The sequence below is a fragment of the Canis aureus genome, chromosome 1, assembly GCF_053574225.1.
Source record: "Canis aureus isolate CA01 chromosome 1, VMU_Caureus_v.1.0, whole genome shotgun sequence".
NCBI classification, from domain to species: domain Eukaryota; kingdom Metazoa; phylum Chordata; class Mammalia; order Carnivora; family Canidae; genus Canis; species Canis aureus.
This window is the reverse complement of record NC_135611.1, coordinates 94,203,681-94,224,282: the sequence shown is the minus strand read 5'-3', so window position 1 is coordinate 94,224,282 and position 20,602 is coordinate 94,203,681. Positions and strand designations below refer to the sequence as shown.

Below are 20,602 nucleotides of genomic sequence, written 5' to 3'. Positions count from 1 at the left end.
TACAGTTTCTTCATCTAAGAAGTAAAAGAAAACTCCATACACACAGAGCTACACATACTGTTATATTAACTCATCATTCTTACCATCAGTTTCTTCTTCTGGAAAAATGGGGATGTTAGTAACATCTGCCAAACAGAATATTACAGGAAGTAAATGACTCAACAGCCATTAGCTTTTAGGAATAACATGTTCATTTTTGTAGAGATTTGGTCTTTTTCTCCTGAAACACATTTTTACTTCCGTAGGCATTATAATTTACAGAGATGTATTTCTGGTTGATACTATGTAAAGCTGCTTCTGCTCTTCCCAAACATCCTTTCCTCCAACTACTACAGTCATGTTAAAAAAAGAAAAAGAAAAAGAAAAAGAAGATGCTCTGTATACATAATTTCTTTGTAGTCTCCTAAGAAAATAAACCCATGAGGTAGGTACTGTTACTATGCCCATTTTACAGATGAGAAAACTGAAGCTTAGATATGCCCTGACTTGTCTGAGGTCACAGGGCTGGGAAGAGAGGGCTGGAGTTCCATCTAGAAAATTGTAGGAGGCCAGGCTGACCAGAGCTGGGAAGGGCTGCAGCAGAAAATGAGGTTGTCTCGGGGCACAGACCTGGTCTGGAGGATGTGGAAAGCTGAGCAGAGCATTTATATGTGATGTGGCAAAAAGAGAAGCATTAGAAGTTTTTGAGCAGGGGAGAAACTGGGACAGAATTGATATTTTTAAATAATCAACCTTAAAACTGTGTATCTATGTTCTACGCAAATAATAGCAACTAATTTTTATTGAACCCTTAGTAAAGCTCTGCTCTAGACCTCTGCAAATATTTGCTCATTTAATCCTTATAACAACTCTTTAACAGGTAGACACTGTCATTTGCTCAATTTTAAGATGAGAAGACTGAAGCTCAGGAAGATGCCAACACTGAACACTGGCAGTGATGGAGCTAGGCTCCACACGCAAGCAGTCTGCCCCAGAGTGCACAGTGTTAACCTCTTGACACAGTGCTTTTGTCAATAGGCTGACCCCGCAGGCTGTACATATAAGCCTGCCATAGGCTGCTGCAGTAGCCAGACTGAGGATTTGGATTTCAGGGGAAGCAACAAGAATGGAGAAAGGGGGAGATTTCGAAAGAAAAGTTCATGGACTTTCTGGACTAACTAAATAGTTGGCAGGATTAAAAAGAGGGGTAAGCTGAAAATGAAACCAAAGTTTTCATTCCCTGGGAGAATCACGGAGCCTCTGAGGAATACAAGGAGCGGCAGAGGAGCTGGTCTGGAGGAAACTACCACTGAAGTGGAGGGAGTGTTGAATTCAGGGTAGTGCCAGAAATGCTAGGCAGACGGCTGCAGCTGGCAACAATGCTCAGAGAGCAGATGGAGCTCCAGAAAGAGATGTCAGGGCCTTCAGGTAAGAGAAACTTTATTTAAAGGAAAACAGGTAAACTCTCCATGAAAGAGAGAGTAAAGAAAGTGAAAGAATATGGCTCTAAGTCTATGTAACTACTACATAAGGAGGTAAGAGGAAAAAGCAAGACAGACAGGCTAATGCACACCAGTGGCTGTGATGCACCAGTGCCGTGCAGTGTGCCACATAACTTAGGAGAGCAACCTGTGAGGTAGCTGTATTGCTCCTAGAGTTGGAGAAATTGGGAGTCAAGACATTTAGGGGTCTTAACTACAATCACCTAGCAAGAGTGATGTAACTAGCATCTGAACCTAGTCCATGCAACCTCAAAGTCCTTCCCTTTCCATAAGAAAAAATGTATGGAAAGGTGAACCTGCCCGGCATAGGTGAGGGCTAGGGGCTGGAGTCTGGGAGAGGAGCACAGTACATGAAGCCCAAGAGGTAAACCAGAATAGGAAGGTTTTGTTTTGTTTTGTTTTATTTAAATATTTTACTTATTTATTCATGAGACACAGAGAAAGAGAGGCAGAGACATAGGCAGAGGGAGAAGCAGGCTCCCTACAGGGAGCCCGATGTGCGACTCGATCCCAGGACCCTGGGATCACACCCTGAGCCAAAGGCAGATGCTCAACCACTGAGCCGCCCAGGTGTCCCCAAAATAGGAGTTTTAAAGGCTATGTCATGTCTAGGAATTAAAGGGCCAGTGAAAGCTTTTCAGCAGGAAAGTAATATAAGGATCATTTTTAAGACAGAAATATAAACAAGTAAGCATCTGCCTTCAGCTCAGGTCATGATCTTGGGGTCCTGGGATACAGCTTTGCATCAGAGCAGGGAGCCTGCTTCTCCCTCTCCCACTGCCCCTCCTACCACTAGGGCTCACGTGTGTGCATACACACTTTCTCTCTCAAATAAATAAAATCTTAAAAAAAAAAAAAAAGCCATGGGCTGGCCTTGTTCTGTTTTCAACTCCTAGATGGACCTCAGAGGGTTTAATGGGAAGGTCTGTGTATGTAACTAGCACAGTACCTAACACTTAGCTAGTGGGCCACATTGTTATTTTTAGTCTATCAGTTTAGTATATCTGCCACACTGACGGAGAGAAATAAGCATCCTACAATTTCTTAAACATTTTCTGATTCAATCTTTTGAAGCATATTATGGTTCTAAGATTCTTAGTCCTAAGTATTACAAAATAGAAGCTTTAGTCTTATGCACAGTTAGGATTGACATAGTGGAATATTAATTATCAAACTAAGAAATAGGTACTCTTTAAAATGAGGAAAACCAGAATGAAAGAAAATACCCTTATTGTTTTGTTTTTGTTGTTGTTGTTGTTTTTACTTAAGTTGTGGGATTGTCTTCAACTTCAGTTATTAGTGCTTATAATGTAACAGACACCAGGAATGGTCTTTAAAGAATTTTAGATAATGGTTGAGAAGGTCAACTTTTGTCCTTTCTCAGATTCTGCTCATCTTGTTAGCATCTTCTGGTCTTGTTGGGGGAGCTAATACATTTTGGAATCCGTAACTTCACATAAAGAGTTTTTGCCAAACTGGCATTTTTATTTTTTACCTAGGGTGACCGTACTTGTTTACAAACATCTGGGGGAAAGGATGGATTAATTGTGTTTAATCATTAGGGAAGATGTGTAACAAGATGCTGTAAGCAAAGCTTTTAAGCTTCAAAATATGACTACAGGGATCCCTGGGTGGCGCAGCGGTTTGGCGCCTGCCTTTGGCCCGGGGCGCGATCCTGGAGACCCGGGATCGAGTCCCACGTCGGGCTCCCGGTGCATGGAGCCTGCTTCTCCCTCTGCCTATGTCTCTGCCTCTCTCTCTCTCTCTCTGTGTGACTATCATAAATAAATTAAAAAAAAATATGACTACAATTTAGTTTATGTTCAATTATTTTCATAAGTCATTCATTAAAAACTAGTAGCCTTTTTTTTAAAGCTTGAATTCATTACTCATTTCCCTTTCTGGATTCTCCCCAAACTACTTACTGGATTTTGAGCATTTAAAATATCTGTAGAGCAAATTAAGGATAAATCTACTTGTCACAGCTTTCATTACAATTGCTTTAACAACCTTAGTTTATTTTCTGTTTACCTGAAATTCTGATTTTGCTTTTAGTTTTAGAGGGTATCAAAATGTCTCTATTAATTTAACAAAGGCACAGACAAATATGAAATATTTTCATTTCTCATAAAAATTAGACCTCTTGTGGAAGGATACATAGAATATATTTTGGGACTGCCCAATTAAGCAAATAAAAACAAAACTTTTCTGTTACTTGGGAATATATTATGCATAAGTTAAAAGACCACTGGAAACTAAAAACACAGATATAACTGAATTTTTTCAAGACTGGCCTGATTATTTCTCAAAATAGAACAGGCTCCAATTTAAAAAAATGCAATCAAGATAGAATATAGGACAATGTCATTGCCTTCTTCTTTCTGCTCTGAAAATGGTTTATGTGTCCAAGTAAAACTTAATCATTTTATCAAGAGGAAACTTGAGGGCAGCCCGGGTGGCTCAGTGATTTAGCACCTGCCTTCAGCCCAGGACATGACCCTGGAGACCTGGGATCAAGTCCCACGTCAGGTTCCCTGCATGGAGCCTGCTTCTCCCTCTGCCTGTGTCTCTTGTCTCTGTCTCTCTCTCTCTGTGTCTCTCATGAATAAATAAACAAATAAAATCTTTAAAAAAAAAAAGAGGAAACTTGAATTAAGTGGTCTGTGGACCTTTATGAAACTGTCCCTTTTGAAACTCAGAGATTGACAAATTACTTGACAAAATTACTGAGATCAGAAATTTTGTTGCTGCTTAATATTTTTTCAACAAAGAAACTGAGAATTAAAATACAGAAGAGCATATATAACAGTATTATGAAGATGGACAGAATGTGATTTCTCCTATGTACAATTATTTCTAATAAACTAGCTCCCTTTTATTTTTTTAAAGATTGTATTTATTTATTCATGAGACACAGAGAGAGAGAGAGAGAGAGAGAGAGGCAGAGACACAGGCAGAGGGAGAAGCAGGCTCCATGCAGGGAGCCCAACATGGGACTCAATCCCAGGTCTTCAGGATCAGGCCCTGGGCTGAAGGCGGTGTTAAACTGCTGAGCCACCCCGGCTGTCCGTTCTCTTTTATTATGTTCTGTTTAAAATTGACTGTCATTCTATAACTGTTAAACTAGTATCAGATAAACCTGTAAGGTCATTAGTCTGAAGTCATAATCAGGAACATTCCTTTTTTTTTCTTTTTTTTTTTTTTTAATTCATGAGAAACACAGAGAGAGAGGCAGAAACACTGGCAGAGGGAAAAGCTGGCTCCCTATGGGGAGTCCAATGCAGGACCTGATCCCAGGACCCTCAGATCATGACCTGAGCCGAAGACAAATGCTCAACCACTGAGCTACTCAGGCGTCCCTTAAATAAGGAACATTCTAATTTCAAATTGTTCTATAAAGCAATACCAAGAAATAACAGAAACCAAAACATTTGTATTATGAAAAGATCTAAAATTCCTTTAAAATAGAAATGGGCAGAAGACATGAATACACATTTGTCCAAAGAAGACAAATGGCCAACAAACATATGAAAAAATGCTCAACATCACTTGGCATTAGGGAAATACAAGTCAAAATCACAATGAGATACCACCTCACACCAGTCAGAATGGCTAAAATTAACAACTCCGGAAACAACAGATGTTGGCTAAGATGTGGAGAAAGGGGAACCCTTCTACACTGCTGGTGGGAATGCAAACTGCTGCAGCCACTCTGGAAAACAGTATGAAGGTTCCTCACAAAGTTAAAAATAGAGCTACTCTATGATCTAACAACTGCACTACTGGGTATTTATCCAAAGGATACAAACATAGTGATTCTAAGGAGCACATGCACTCCAATGTTTATAGCAGCAATGTCCACAATAGCCCTAATATGAAAGAGCCCATATGTCCATTGACAAATTAATGGATAAAGAAGATGTGGTATATACATACAATTGAATATTACTCAGCCATCAAAAAAATGAAATCTTGCCATTTGCAACAATGTAAATGGAACAGAGGGGATTATGCTAAGCGAAATAAGTCAGAAAGACAAATATCATATGATCTCATTTATATATGGAATTTAAGAAACAAAACAGATGAACATAGGGGAAAGGAAGGAAAAATAAAATAGGACAAAATCAGAGAGGGGGACAAACCATAAGAGACTTAAGGTTAATTCTTATGATTAGGACTTAACTATAGGGAAAAAACTGAGGATTGCTGGAGGGGAGATGGGTGGGCACACTAGATGTAATGAGCACTGGGTGTTTTATACAACTGATAAATCACTAAATTCTACCTCTAATAGTACACTGTATATTAATTAATTAATGTTAAATAAATAACAAAGGAGGAAAATAAATTAACATAGGTTTCATCATTATTCCTGGGTATAATTATAACCACAGGGTTATAATTAAACATTCTTGTAAACAAATCTTTTAAAATTACTTTTAAAGTAATTAATTAAAATAAAATAGGATCAAGAATCTTACATTTAGGGATCCCTGGGTGGCGCAGCGGTTTGGCGCCTGCCTTTGGCCCAGGGCGCGATCCTGGAGACCCGGGATCGAATCCCACGTCGGGCTCCCGGTGCATGGAGCCTGCTTCTCCCTCTGCCTGTGTCTCTGCCTCTCTCTCTCTCTCTGTGACTATCATAAATAAATGTAAAAATAAATAAAAAAAAAAAAAAAAAAAGAATCTTACATTTATAATTTGGGTTAAAGACTACTAGGAAACTTACTGTACAGGTTTTCTTTTGCTCTTATTTCTCATTAGTGTCAATATTTGGGGAAGAAGGGTGAAAATGAATGTACACTTAGTTACATGATGTCTATTATTGATAAATTAATAACTGCATCAACATAATTATCCCTTTATGGCTACTGAAAAAGCTTGGTAATAAAATTTGTTAATTAATTGGTTTTATTTAACTAATTAATTTGAGAGAGAGTGAGAGACCAAGCACAAACAGGGGGAGGGGCAAAAGGAGAAGGGGAGCCAGATTCCCCATTGAGCAGGGAGCCCGATGTGGGGCTCCATCCAGGACCCCAGATCATGACCTGGGCCGAAGGCATACACTTTACTGATTGAGCCACCCAGGCACCCCTTATTAATTTTGAATTTTTTTTTAATATTTTATTTATTTATTCATAGAGACAGAGAGAGAGGCAGAGACACAGGCAGAGGGAGAAGCAGGCATCATACAGAGAGCCTGACGTGGGACTCGATCCAGGGTCTCCAGGATCACACCCTGGGCTGCAGGCGGTGCTAAACCGCTGTGCCACCGGGGCTGCCCTAATTTTGAATTTTTAAATGTATTTAGATCTAGACCTATGATTTTAAGCATAATTTTATGAAGTATAAGGTAATAAAGCTTTAAATGATAATTAAAACTATAGTTCAGGAAATTTTTGCCTATGGAAAGGGTATGCATAGTTTTTTTGTTTTTTTTTTTTTTACTCTAGGCTCAGAGTTTGTTGCAGATACACAGTGTTACTGATCTTCACAATTTATCTATGATATAGGGAGATGGGTACCTCTATTCTTATCAGTAGAAGAGATCCAGAATATAAGACTTTAAACATTTTTAAAAACAAACTTAAATTTTAGAACAATTTTAGATTTACAGAAAACGAGGACAGAGTTCTTGAATACTCCACCCTTTGTAAACTCTACAGTTAATATCTTACATTACTATGGACAGCTGTCACAACAAGAAAGTGTGATTGGTGTATCACTACTAAATAAATTCCATATTCAAATTTCATTAGTTTTCCCTAATGTCCTTTTTCTGTCCCGGAACCCCATCCAGATGTGTCATTACTGTAAAAAACACCATTCACTCTGTGCTGTGAAGTTTAAAGGGCTTTGACAAATGCAGGGTGTCACGTATCCACCACGACAGTACTGTACAGTGAGTTCCACCACCTTTAAGATCTCTGTTCCCAATCTTTGGAGAGTTCCAAGCGGATCAGTTTTCAAACTGATATTTCAGCTTGATCTTTGGTTTTTGGAAAAACCTAGGTTGTGAGTGTTTTCAGGCAGTGGTTCTCAATCCTGCAAACAGGAATTAACCCGGCAACATTTACAAAATACTAATGACTGATCCTAACTTCAGACCCTGGTTTCACTGGCCTGACATGTGGGCATTGGGATTTTGAAAAGCTCCCTAGCTGCTCACAATGTGCAGGTAAGATTCAGAACCACTGATCTTGCACTCACCTATGTTATGACTGGATTCAGCTGCCTTTTAACAATAACACAAATGATTAATTCATGCATTCTACATCACCTTGGACAGATACTATGAACTATCATGTAAGTTTTTAAAATAAGTAATATAGCAAGGATAAATTTCACATGTTAAGTAACCATGTATGCAAAAATATTACTCTCTGAGCCCAAAATGAACTTCAATTTCTATTACTGAGGGCAAATTTAATTTTGACAAGTCAAAGTGACTCAATTACTTCTATCTTAAAACTAATTTCTTTGGAATTCAGCTTGGCTCCCTCCCCTTGTCTGTCCATTTTCCCCCTGCACCAATTGTAGTTTGAGTTCAAGTGACCTGGGGTGGTGTGGTCACTGGGAAGGCACATCTGGTTGGAGGAGGCTTCTGTACTGTTATTGTCTTTTGGAAACCTGGCAGTGCTGGGTGATTTGTTCTGGGTGTTCCACCTGTTTCAGGCAGGTTTGTCCATCATGTCTGCACTCCAGGGTGCTGCTAATCCTCTAATATCCAGCCACTTTCCCTGCCCAGCCCTTGGTTTATGGCCTCTACCTCAGGGTCTGTTACTGGTTCTCTGGGCTCTAGGTTTTGGTGACCACCTGGTAAGCCACCTGCTTTCAATTCTCAGCTGCCTTCTGTGCCCCTCTTCAGGTTGACATGGGAACCCTGCAGATTTCTCCACTCTCCTTGGCAGTTGAGGAAGATAGGGTGGCTACTCTCAGGTCTGCCCTAAGCTTAGATCTGCCTTGCAACCCCTTCTGCTCTACTTTAGTTGCCCCTTCCCAGAATTCTTGACAGAAGATAGGTCCATAAATGCTCTCCCATCCAGGGACCCCCAAATCCATTACAATCCTCCAGAGTTTCAACCCCTAAGAGAGGCCAAGGAGCCAAGTCCCATCTTTATATCTATCTCCTTTTCCTCTTCCAGTGTCTTCTCACAGTAGCAAGAAAGCAAGAAGAGAAAATTCTGTCACATTATTACTCATTCCTCCCCAAGCTATGATTCATATTACAAATTCTGTGCTTGCTCTCCACTATGCTCTCTAATGATATATAGTGCCAAGATTTTAGAATATAAAAAATGACTTTTCTCTCTCAAGAATCTGACTTTCTCAAAATAATGGGCATTTAGACTGTTGCTTCTCTTGCGTGTTTTCTAAAAATCTATCCACAAATCCAGTCTCCTTTTGTATTCTGGGCTGTACCTGCTTTCTACTCCAATGCAGTGAAAGACACTGACTAAAGTGACAAAGGGCCTGAGACATCAAGAAAATAGTTGCAAAGAAAAATCTCCATGGATCTCTCAGAATAATACCCTCTGCCATCATATCATAAAATTATATGGACCTGCTACTCCAAATGAATGTCAATTTGCAGCTGGATAAATTTGGAACGCAAAATTATTTCAGCCCAAGTTGTAATAAAGACCAATAATATGTACCTGCATTTAAAGGCACATAGATCTTTCCTTGCATGGGACCAAAGAGGCTGAACATATATTTTAGGGTTGAATAAAAGCTCCAGACTACATGCATTCAAGACCTTAGGACACAGAAGAAGAATATCATGTCCATTCTGTATATATTCCAGGGAGATTTCACTGCCAAAGTGACAGCCGGGCATAGCTGCCAAGAAGAACTTTAGTCAAAGCCTACTGGGGCTTTTTTTTTTTTTTTACAAAAAGACAAATCAAAGCAAATAAAGAAAATCCCCTGGAAAAGCAGATTATTAACTCTGTGCTCAGAATCAAAAGATAAGTAACCAGACTTTGTCATTTATTTCATCCTCAGATGGAAAGGCAACTAATGATGCAGAACGAAATGAGAGAAAGACAAATGGCCATGCAGATTGCTTGGTCTCGGGAATTCCTCAAATATTTTGGAACTTTTTTTGGCATTGCAGCCATCTCTTTAACAGCTGGGTATGTTTGCTATTTATAAGTTTCTTAAATAATTTGTTTCTTTTTTTGATATTATCATATTACTATCAAGTTGGCCAAGATAGGATTTTGGTCCAAATAGTATCTATGTAAACACAATAACCCCTTATAGCGTGGTAGGTGTACCTGGAGGTAACTATAGAACCAGTGTAGTAATAGCTCATTCTACCTCTAGTTTCTCAGATTTCTTCCATCCTTGTCTCCATTTTATAAGTTAGAGAACTGATTAGATACTAAGATGGAAGGTGCAGAATCTGGTGAGAGGTTAGAAAATCCTAATCCCACAGAAGATTCAAATGAACTAGGTAGTTTCTAAAATGGAGGACATTCTTCCAAAAAGCAGTCATTTTTTTTTTCATTGAGTGTAGAGATATGTATTTACAGGTCATTCTTGAGATTTATTTATTTTTTGTTCTTGAACCAGGGCAATAAGAAAGAAGAAGCCAGCCTTCCTCTTCCCTATTATTCCATTAAGCTTTATCTTCACCTACCAGTATGACTTAGGATATGGAACCCTTCTACAAAGAATGAAAGGTCAGTCTGATAAACTCGTGTATATTCTGGATTCATTTTCTGGTTCAAGGATCCTCTTCTCATGACCCCTTGATTTATGAACATTCTGACAAGACTCCTTTCCCTGAACTTCCAGTGACCAACATTTCTGCTCCCTCTCACAGTCTGCTCTACCACCCCACAATAACTAACTACCAAATTTTCAGGAATGTGTAAGCTGGTTGTTTAATATAGATTATTAGACACTAAATTAGATAACCTTATAATTACATAAATCATAAAACATAATATTAAATTATATTAAAAACAATGGTAATAAATACTCAGAACACCAGTTTTTCATTATTTTACTATTATCTGTACTCTGAAGTTATGTGTATCTATTGCATCTGTATGGTAGAAATGCAGATACAATATACACACACAATAAGATAACAGATACAACTCCAACTTCAGTGGCATCCCATTGGTAGCCTGAAGTTGGTCATGGTGTGGGAATATATACACCATGGAAATCTGAAAAAAACAAATCAAGGCTTGACTTATTATTTTCAGCAAACTATGGCCTGCAGAGTGGCCACCTGTTTTTGAAAATAAAGTTTTATTAAAACACAGACATGCCCATTCATTTCTGAATTGTCTGTGTTCCCATTGTGTTCCCATTGCCATGACAGAGCTGAGTGATTGCAACAAGAGATATAAGGCCCCACAAACCTAAAATATTTACTGTTTGGCCCTTTTAAGAAAGCTTGCTAACCCATGGTCCAGATTTAAGGAAGTGATGAAGAAAATGTTAACTGCAGATTATACTTAATTATTTGTTGTGTCAGTAGCCATTATGTTGTAAATAGCACAAACAATTGAGGAAACATTCTCCTAACATTTAAAAAATGTTATCTGATTCAACCAAGTTGGTTTACATCATTTCCAAACAAAAATAATTCCAACATATGTCATTGTTTCCACTTTTGTCTTGTTAGTGTAAATGAAAATACCATCATTCATGTTGGAATTATACTTTCTCATTAATTTGCTATGTGACATTTATAATAAAGTACACTGAACATTTTATTATTTTTTATAAAATTGTGTGCTATATGTAAGTAAAATTTATAAGAAACTTATATTCATAATAAACTTACATACATTTTTTTTTTTTTTCTGGAGAGCTGGTTGTTAAATAATCACCACACCATGCTGTTCCCATAGAACCCTGGCTTTTATTGCCCTAGAAAGTAGCCCTGCTGCCACAGAAGCCATTTCTAATCCAGGAAGACTCTCTCATGAGAGCCCCTGTGTCCCTTCTTGAGCCTTCAACCAAAAGCACATTGGAACTATGCCTTTCCCAAGCCTTCATTTTTCCCATCCTTTCCTCTCCTGGGCTATATTTTTGGGCACATCACTATCGCTAAAGCTCTGTGGGGACTGATTTGGTACAGGAAAGGAGGAAGTATAGACTCCTCTGCAGGTACTGGGAGTAGAGAGTAGAACATCTCTTTTCCAGGCTTAGGGAGATACAAGGATTATATGTTCCTTAAAAATTTCCATTGGAAGATGGAAATACATTTTCCACATAGAAACTCTGCTAAAATGTCCCTTGGGGTCAAGCACTATGGTGTCATATTTTAGCTACATTGTGACCTAAAGAGTTTTCTGTTGATGGCCTAGAAATTGATTTACTACATTATCACTATGGGAAAATGTATTCTGAGCTCTAAAAAACTGATGTACATATTAAATTTTGGAGTACAATCTCATTTTCAGTTGAAAACTAACTACACAACTAATTTACCAATGTTAAAGCTCAGTTTCATGTTACTCATCTGCTTAAGAACTTATTAGTCTGAGTTCAACTATGTTTCATTGTTTTTATGGACATTAGAATTCTCAGTGCTTCGTTAAAATACATAGTATTAAATGGCAAGTCTATTACACAACATTCACTTGAACATATTACTAATAGAGAACAAGGTTATTTTCTAGGAACATCATGATTGTATATTTGGGAAGTAATTTTATTATAAGTCCATCAGAATCCACAGAACATACAATTTTAAACTTTTAAGACATGTTATGGGAATTTACTGTTTTAAAAAATACAACTTTATAATCTACCAGGAAACTTGCTGTACTTGAAAGTTTAGGTTATAACACTTAGCCTTGTTAACTAGTGATGAACCCAAGGTATACAATCAATCCTTGACTTTCATCAGCCTTTCTGCATACACATGAGAATGTACCCCATGTGAGGCACTATCACATAGACACATTTAGTGTGTCATTCAAGGCCTGTCTGATTACATATAATTTATAATGACTTTTACTTACTATGTAAGACTGAGGCAGGTGGTTAGGGTGTTATAATTTGAAAATTGTAGCCTGCCCTATTGGGTCTGGAGTATAAATTCATTGTGTGCTAAAAAAGAAGTACTTAAAAAGAACCAGTTGCTTTCATTCCCAAGGAAAATTATAGAATGTCAACAATGTACACTATAATTTTTTTAAATTTTGCTAATTAGTCTTCAACGGGGCCTAAGAAATTACTACCTGTTACATGAAAGAGGAATTACTTATAAAACTGCGTATACTTGTGTGTATGTATGTATGTATACAGACTAAAGAACATTTAATATTATTTTGGGTACTTACAAGTGGTTTCAGGTAAAAGATTAGCTTTCTTGAAAAAGAAAAAAATTAATAAGCTTTATTTTCTCTTATGTCACCTACATATTTAGGGGCAATATAACAGAGACTATGTTTGGTTTCTCCATGCTAAACCCTTCCAAACACAACTAATGCTTACCGTCCTGAGTTTCCTTCAAAGAAAAAAATATTATTTGGTATTCTTTCTCTTCTATATTTTAAAATGCTGTCTTCTGTCAAGTAAAATTTATGGCATCCGATTGATTTCTCTCTCTGTCTTCAGAATTCCTTTTTCTTCCCAAAGGAAAGAATGACCTTCCTTTGGGAGGTGGCTTCTCCTGAAGACAATAGGGGCATGCCTCCACACAGTGTTACAGCTTGTCACTGACATATAGCAATTTGGCTTTTTCACAAAACACTAATGATCCTTTTGTCACCTTGCATATTTCTGTACTCTGTTTAAGGTGAAGCTGAGAACATACTGGAAACAGAAAAGAGTAAGTTGCAGCTGCCAAGAGGCATGATCACTTTTGAAAGCCTTGAAAAAGCCAGAAGGGAACAGAGTAAATTCTTCATAGACAAATGAAATCATGTTTACCCACCAAATCTCAAAACACATAATTGTTGACTTGAATCATGGTTTTTACAATTTTTTAGATGCTTGACATTTTGACATAATGGATTTTATTTTAAAATATTAAAATGCAAGAGGAGTTTTGTTAAACTATTTTAAAATAAATTTTTTAACATTCAATACAAAATCATGGAGGTACTCTAAGCAACTTTCATATTTCCTATATATGGTGTATATTACAAATATCTAAATGTATAATTAATAAATTATATTGTTTTGATTCCTGGAAGCAAATGTCCTGCTGTTCTCATTTCTCTGTCACACAAACTTTTCCCATCACATTTATCTCCCACAGATACTTCATTTGGATTTGTCAATTGTGTCCTCTCTCTACCTGATAGAAAATGACTAATATTAATGACTAACATGTATGTTGTGCTTATTATGGCCACTCTTCTGAGTGTTTTACATATATTTTTATAATCATCCAAACAATCCCATGAGGAGGCATCATTTTATGGATGTGGAAACTAAAGCACAGAGGGCTTAAATTACCTGCCCAAGGTCATAACTGGACAGAACTGGGGCAAGAACCTAGATGGTTTGGCTCCAGTGAATATGCTCTAAGAGGCTTTGAAAAGGTTAGGCCTTGAACACATTTTCAACATGCAAAGACAGCTGTGAGAGACAAAAGGTAAAAATATTCAAATGATGATTCAAGACAGAGTTGCTGAAGAGGTGGGAATGAGGAGGTTCATTAGGATGCCTAGCTTTTTATTTCTACTCACCAGGAAACCTATACTCATAACCGTATTTATACCTCTTCCTACAGTTGCAAATCCTGCATACAATACAATAATTCCAAAGATATTTCCTGGTATCTACCCTGTATCGAGCACTGTCGAAGACACTAGGGCTACATGAGTGAATGAGAAGACAAGGTTACTGCATCCTAGGCAGAGGAATATGTTCTAGTGGAAAGACGCTAAGACTTAGCTTGGTGAAAGAACAGAAAGGCCAAGCGGAATAATAGGTGATGAAACCAAGGGAGAAAACAAGCATGAATACAACAGCCGTTATCCTCAAGCAGCTGACCACATATCAACAAATGGTTTTGATACAATCATAGTTGTAGGGAACCTTGAGTAATGTCTTGAGGATGCATGGAAGTACTCCATGAAGATAAGGATGCAGGCTGGACAGAAGAAGCTTGATTTAAGGCAAGACAGGCTGTCAGGTCCAGGGATTTGCTGCTGGTTCTATTTGCCTGGGGCAAAGGGTTCCTCCTCCTGTAAGGCAGTTAAGAAATGAGCCTGGAGGCACAGCTTATCTCCTGACCAGCTGTGGGCCTAAAGAATTTGAACTCTATCCTGAGGGTAATGGGGTGGGGAGTGGGGGTGGCATGAAAGAATCTGCTTTGGGGTTTTAGTGGAATTAGTCTATTACAAGAGGAAGATCCCAGAGCCCATGCAATGAAGAACCATAATAATCCACATCTGAGTACTGAGCAGGGCCTGAACCAAGACTATGGCTTTGAGGATAGGTTCAGAAAGATGACAAGAAAGAATAGCAAAACTGGGAAAGTAGTTTGAAGTTGTGGAGGGAGAAGAAAGTGATTTACCTTCATTGAGTCATTAGCTTGGATTTTCTGGAAGACAGGGGAAAGAAGTAATTAGGAGGCATACTAGTGGTCTAAGGGATGCTTAAGACCCAGCAGTGGTTTGTAGACCATGCCAGAATCTGGAATTGTATTTCTTTCCCCATTAATTCAATCATGTTGTCCAAACATTCATGACTTAGTCTAGCCAGGGCTCACCAAGAATGAGTTTGAGTGCCCTGCAAGAGTTGACTGGTTAAAGAACTTGCATGGGATTTGTGTTACTATTTTGCTGTGTAATACAGTAGGCTCTGAGCTCTCTCTGGACCACCAGGCCACTCATTTGCATTAGCTTCTCACTTTGGCATTGACTCTAAGCCCATTAATAATTGTTACTTAACAGAGCCTCTGCTAAACACATATACTCACATTTTTGTTTACTCCAAATTGTGAGGCAAAAATCAAAGCAGAGCTAGTAAATAATGGCTTTGCAATTCAACTATATTAAAATATATCCCAACTGCCTTTGGTATTACTGATTATCCAAAGCTTTTCCCCTTACTTATTATTAAATATAATAATATTTATAATTGAAAGGACAAACATTTTTGCTCTGACACTGTTGAGAGAGAGAGAGAGAGCGAGCAAACACAAGCAGGGGCAGCCACAGAGGGAGAGGGAGTCTGACATGGGGATCATGACCTGAGCTATTTTTTTTTTTTTAGGATTATTTATTCGAGAGAGAGTGTGAGAGACAGCACAAGCAGGCCGGGGGGGCCAGAGGGAAAAGCAGACTCCCCACTGAGCGGGGAGCCTGATGTGCAACTCGATCTCTGGACCCTGGGATTATGACACCAGCCAAAGAGAGACACTTAAACAACTGAGCCACCCTGGTGCCCCTAGGTTGGTGTTTTCACCAGAGATAAGTTAATACCTGCCTTTCATAGAGCCCCAGGGGTACACAGGGCATCCATGGAAACAAAGCATTTACAACTGTTAGGGCTCCCAAGCGGAATAATACATCAGTTAGGCAGCATAAATGCACAAGATCCCTAAGGAGGCCTTCCACCAGTTGCTAACAAAAGGGAGAAGATGCCTTCCATGGGGCTCTGAAGAGAGGATGCTGCTCTCCAGCAAAGTCAGCCATTGTGGGTACCGGGAGGACGAGGGCCTGTTTCCTAGGCTTGTTCAGGCCTGTGTCAGGCCCAGCAGGGTTTGGGGAACAAGGAGAGAACAGATACCTTTGGGGAAATTGCCAGTAAATACTGCATTCCCTCCTGTTCTTCTTTGATTCCTCCTACCTCCTGGCCTCACTTCCTCCCCTTTCCTTCTCTTCTGTCCTCTGTTCTCTTGTTTTGTGCCTTCGGGTTCTGAAACCTTTCTCCCAGGCACCCCAGTGATTAAGTGGACACCAAGGGGCCTATTGGCATTGCCAACTATGGAAGTGAAATTGTTTCATTTTATCTTTTAAAAATACTGTGGATTTTCTTCTCTACTACACATGTATTGTAACAGTCTTTTAAAAAAAGTGATTTAATCACTTGCCTGAATCTAAATCTAAAAAAAAAAAGCCATTTATGTTAATACTTGTATTACTTACTATTATTACTGATTATCGACTAGGCATCATGATATTTCTAAATACTGAGCACGATGTGGTCTTTGTTCAGCTAGCTTACAATCACAGATATTTGTGCTATTACAAGAAGAATGAGGAAATTATTAAAAGAAAATAAATTAGGAGAAAAATAAACTAAGGTATGATTATAAGCAAAGATTTAGAGATTAGAATTTGGTAGCCTCACCCAACATCTTTTCAGTGACTAGGAACAAAGTTGAGGTGGGGGGAATCTCATCCCTATGCCATGTGACTGTCCATCTTCCCCAACACACTGCTGACCCAACCAAAGCAATGCAGAGACTCCCTCAGTTTCACATGGAGATTAAGTAGTGGTGTAAAGGAAATAAATATGTGCCCTGAAGTTCTCTGCAGCATAATGACCCTTCTTGGAAATTACTTTATAGTAATAACATAATAATAAAAACATAGTTTATAAGATTGTAATACTTAACCATTTTGAATGTTTTAAATTCATATTTAAATGACAGAATTGGTGGTCGGTGTGTGCCTGGGTGACTCAGCATGTTAAGATCTGCCTTTGGCTCAGGTCATGATCCCTGGATCCTGGGATGGAGCCCTGCATTGGGCTCCCTGCTCAGCAGGAAGTCTGCTTCTCCCTCTGGTCCTTCCCCTACTCACGCATGCTCATGTGCTTTCTCTCTCTCAAAGAAATAAATAAAACCTTAAAAAAAAGAGAGACAGAACTGGGGACTAAAATTACAAATAAAGTTTATATGGTGTTCTACTCAACTCAGTTTGTGTTTCGGGGTAACACTGAAGGGGGTCCTTTATTGTCTAACTGCACTTTGTAAATATTCTAGAAGTTCCCCAAATCTACTCAAAAGAGTTTTAATGACAAACACTGGAATTATTGTCAAGATGTTAAAAAGAGAAGACCCTTAAAATGGTCTAGTATAAGCCTCCATTTTATATTTTCTCAAGAAAATGGAGGTCATAAGTGATTTACCTGAAATTCTACATATGGTAATGGTAGTTTGTACTAAAACATTGGTGTTTTGAGTCCCTTGCAGGATTCTTTCCAAGGCACAATGCTGCCTGGCTCTGAAAAGACAGTGACAATGAAAGTCAAAATCAAAAATCTATGTTTAAACTATCATATATACTCAGTCTTAGAGTCTTAGAAGAGGGGATTAGAAGGGCAGGGGTTAGAAGACAATGAGGAGGGAGCAGACTCAAATTGCAGGAAATAATCTACAACCAATGTAATTTAAATATGAGCAATCTGAAATTCATAATATATTTTATAGACTTCAACAATCTAATATATGCATGTGCAAATCTGATATTCTAGAGACACTAACCAGAACCTAGATTTTCTGTTCCACTATTCTGAGAAAGGAACAAACTCTTGCTAGGGAAATATTATTAAACAAAGTCCATTACTCAGGAGTCGTGCTATCTCTTGGCCTTAGAGTCTGTCTGTTCTGCGGGATAATTGGAAACACTCCTTAGGTCTGGCCTTGTGGATGCCTATAGGAGATTTCAAGAATACCCTGCATCCTACCAATGTTCAATTTGCAGAAAGTAGTTTCTAGTATTCAGGGATGACTACTTAGCAGCTCTGCTGGTTTTTCTACTGGTAACTTTGAGTACTTCATAAACTCTTGAAGTTTATGAAGAGTGGAGCAGTGCTTGGGCTGCAGGTGTACCAGAAAGCCCAGATTGGCAAGGGGCAGGGGAGGAGTGAGAGAGGCCTAGAAAATAAGAAGACAGCCAAAGAAGAGTAAGTCTTCATGAAAGGATGGAGCTGCCTCAAACAGCCCAAAAATGGCTGCCAGGTGAGCCATTGGTCAGGGGAACTGAGCGCCCAAGGGACCAAAGTCACCTGTGGGATTCTCTTGCAGGCCAGTTTATTTTGCTGTCCTATATTATTCTTCTAGCTACTTGGATGACAGTAAGAAGCGTGTCTGCGTAGAACACATTCATCATGACCACCAATAAAAGCAACTGGAAACCTATAATCCCACTGATAAAGACTCAATGGTATTGCTAAGTCTCAGGTTTAGATGACATTTCTGGCTCATAATTTCTCAGTCTATAAGTGTCACAGGGTTGAATGATGGATTGCTAACCTCAGTCTATTTATTTGTTCTTGGAGGACTTCATCTGTGGCCAGCAGCACTCTATGGATGGTTTCTGCTCTGCCTGGACAGGAGGGACAGGCAGACACTGACCCTGAGTTGGTTTGGCATTTCATTTGGTGTTAGAGGAACAGAGTTCAGGATGTGTCCACATGAAGTCATGTCTTAGGGAGGACTGACAATCCAGGATTCTGGCTTGGTGAAGGTTTCAAAAAACTATAAGGAAAACAGCTGTTGAATACATGTGAAAGTCAATGGATCAGAGATACTAGTAGACACTGAAATGTGACAAAGGAAGTCTGTGAAAAGCTGTCAGTATATCAGGACAAGATGATTGGACTTTGAGGAATACAGGTGACTGTTCTTCCTTCTCTTCCTACCATCCCCACACCATTAATTTACTGCTGATGAAGATCTGACTTGAGTAGACGGTAGTACCATTTCCTCCCACCAAGGTGATTTGAGAAAAAGACAGAAAGAGAGAGAACGCTAGGAACCCAATATGGATTGAAATACTCAACCATTTCACATCTTCTTAAATTGCTCCAGAGAAAAATTGGCCTGTAGAACACTTTCTTTTAATTTTCAAGGAATTAAACATCTTGAAAGGATTCCAACTAATGCTACCTCTTTAAACCAGAAACGATAAAAAGACACCTATGGTTTGAATATAATTTGTACTTATGGGTGGCTCCTTCTCTGAATTCAATAACCAAGGACTATGGACAGAGAACTGGACTGACCTTCCCGTCAGTTTCCTTGTCTGAACTGGAAGCTTAGGACAGCCTGCCATCTCTGAAATAGCCTGAAAGTCTACGTAGACAGGCAAAGAGAGTTCTGTGCAACTTTAATAAGTTATCTTCAATTCAAGCAAAGACATCAATTTCCTACTAGGAGTATTTTAGGAAAGGAAAAAGTTCTAATAGGTTTATGGGTCATGGCTAACAGTACATTCTCCATCTTCTTTCTTTTTCCTCAGAGATACTGATTTTTATCTTTTTTAGTTGTATCAGTATAGGATCTCCCTGAAGCAAATTTTGCAATAGTGACTTGAGCAAGTCATTTACGTGGCAGATAATCCCAGAAATGCTGATGGGGAATTGGTGAAGTAAGATAGGACAGAGAAGAAAGCTAGTAAATGAAATCTCACTCAGGAAGTTACCTCTGTGAACAACTTAATCCTGCTGGGGAACTCTGAGAAATGTTTTAGAATCCCCTCACCCCAGAGTTATCTGACCCAAGGAATGAAAGAGCGGAGGCATTTATAACCTACTTTTTAGTTCACTGGTGGAGGGCTGTTCCTAGACCATTATTTCTCCAACACTTAGGGTGTTTAGGCAAAGTGGGCTCTAGAGCCAGAGATAACCTGCAGGCAAGAGATGCAGGTGCTACAAGCTGGAAGTCAGATTGGCTCAAACTGAAATGGTGAGGGCCAAGGGGAAGTAGTTGAAAGAAACTCATATTTTAATACCAACAGTATTATTTGAACCATACATCTCTAAGTAACATTCCAGTGTAGACAATTCTTAATGTTTCCATTTTTAAAAAAATATTATCTCATGATGTAATACGCAAATCATGAGGAATTTGCTTTCAACTCTCCCACCCCACCATCTCCACCACAACTACACACACTTGCATCCTTCCCATTGCACCATCCTTCCAACATTGTTTTGTGATCATTTTGGTTAGATCAACATTTCAGTGTTTACCTTACAATGATGATGAACACTTTTCATAATTGTGTCATGTAGTAAAATATAATTACTTTCCCTTTCTTGCTCGGCTTCCTGCCTTTCTGGAATTAACAACTTTTGTTGTTTTATGTGCTTAATGTTCTATACGTTTACCACTTCTTGGACTATGAACTCTGTCTGTTTCTAAGTCTCCTCCCCACACATCCATTCACATC

General features: G+C 38.7%; 2 protein-coding genes across 14 annotated transcripts in view; one reads left to right on the top strand and one right to left on the bottom strand.

The window, feature by feature from the left end:
* CD274 (CD274 molecule) overlaps window positions 1–20,602 on the bottom strand; it is a 145,098-nt gene that overhangs the window by 68,876 nt on the left and 55,620 nt on the right. The window lies entirely within an intron of this gene.
* PLGRKT (plasminogen receptor with a C-terminal lysine) overlaps window positions 1–20,602 on the top strand; it is a 76,425-nt gene that overhangs the window by 39,991 nt on the left and 15,832 nt on the right. For 3 of the 7 annotated variants that reach the window (XM_077909515.1, XM_077909522.1, XM_077909508.1), the window contains 3 exons: window positions 9,492–9,622; window positions 10,065–10,174; window positions 13,261–13,664. The exons of 1 other annotated variant lie outside the window; for it this stretch is intronic. In XM_077909515.1, the coding sequence (XP_077765641.1) occupies window positions 9,492–9,622; window positions 10,065–10,174; window positions 13,261–13,382 (363 nt within the window). In that variant the 3' untranslated portion in view covers window positions 13,383–13,664. Of the gene's footprint in view, window positions 1–245; window positions 425–1,048; window positions 1,408–9,491; window positions 9,623–10,064; window positions 10,175–13,260; window positions 13,665–20,602 lie in introns of those variants that run through there. 3 more of the 7 variants (XM_077909553.1, XM_077909545.1, XM_077909538.1) reach the window with 3 other exon arrangements.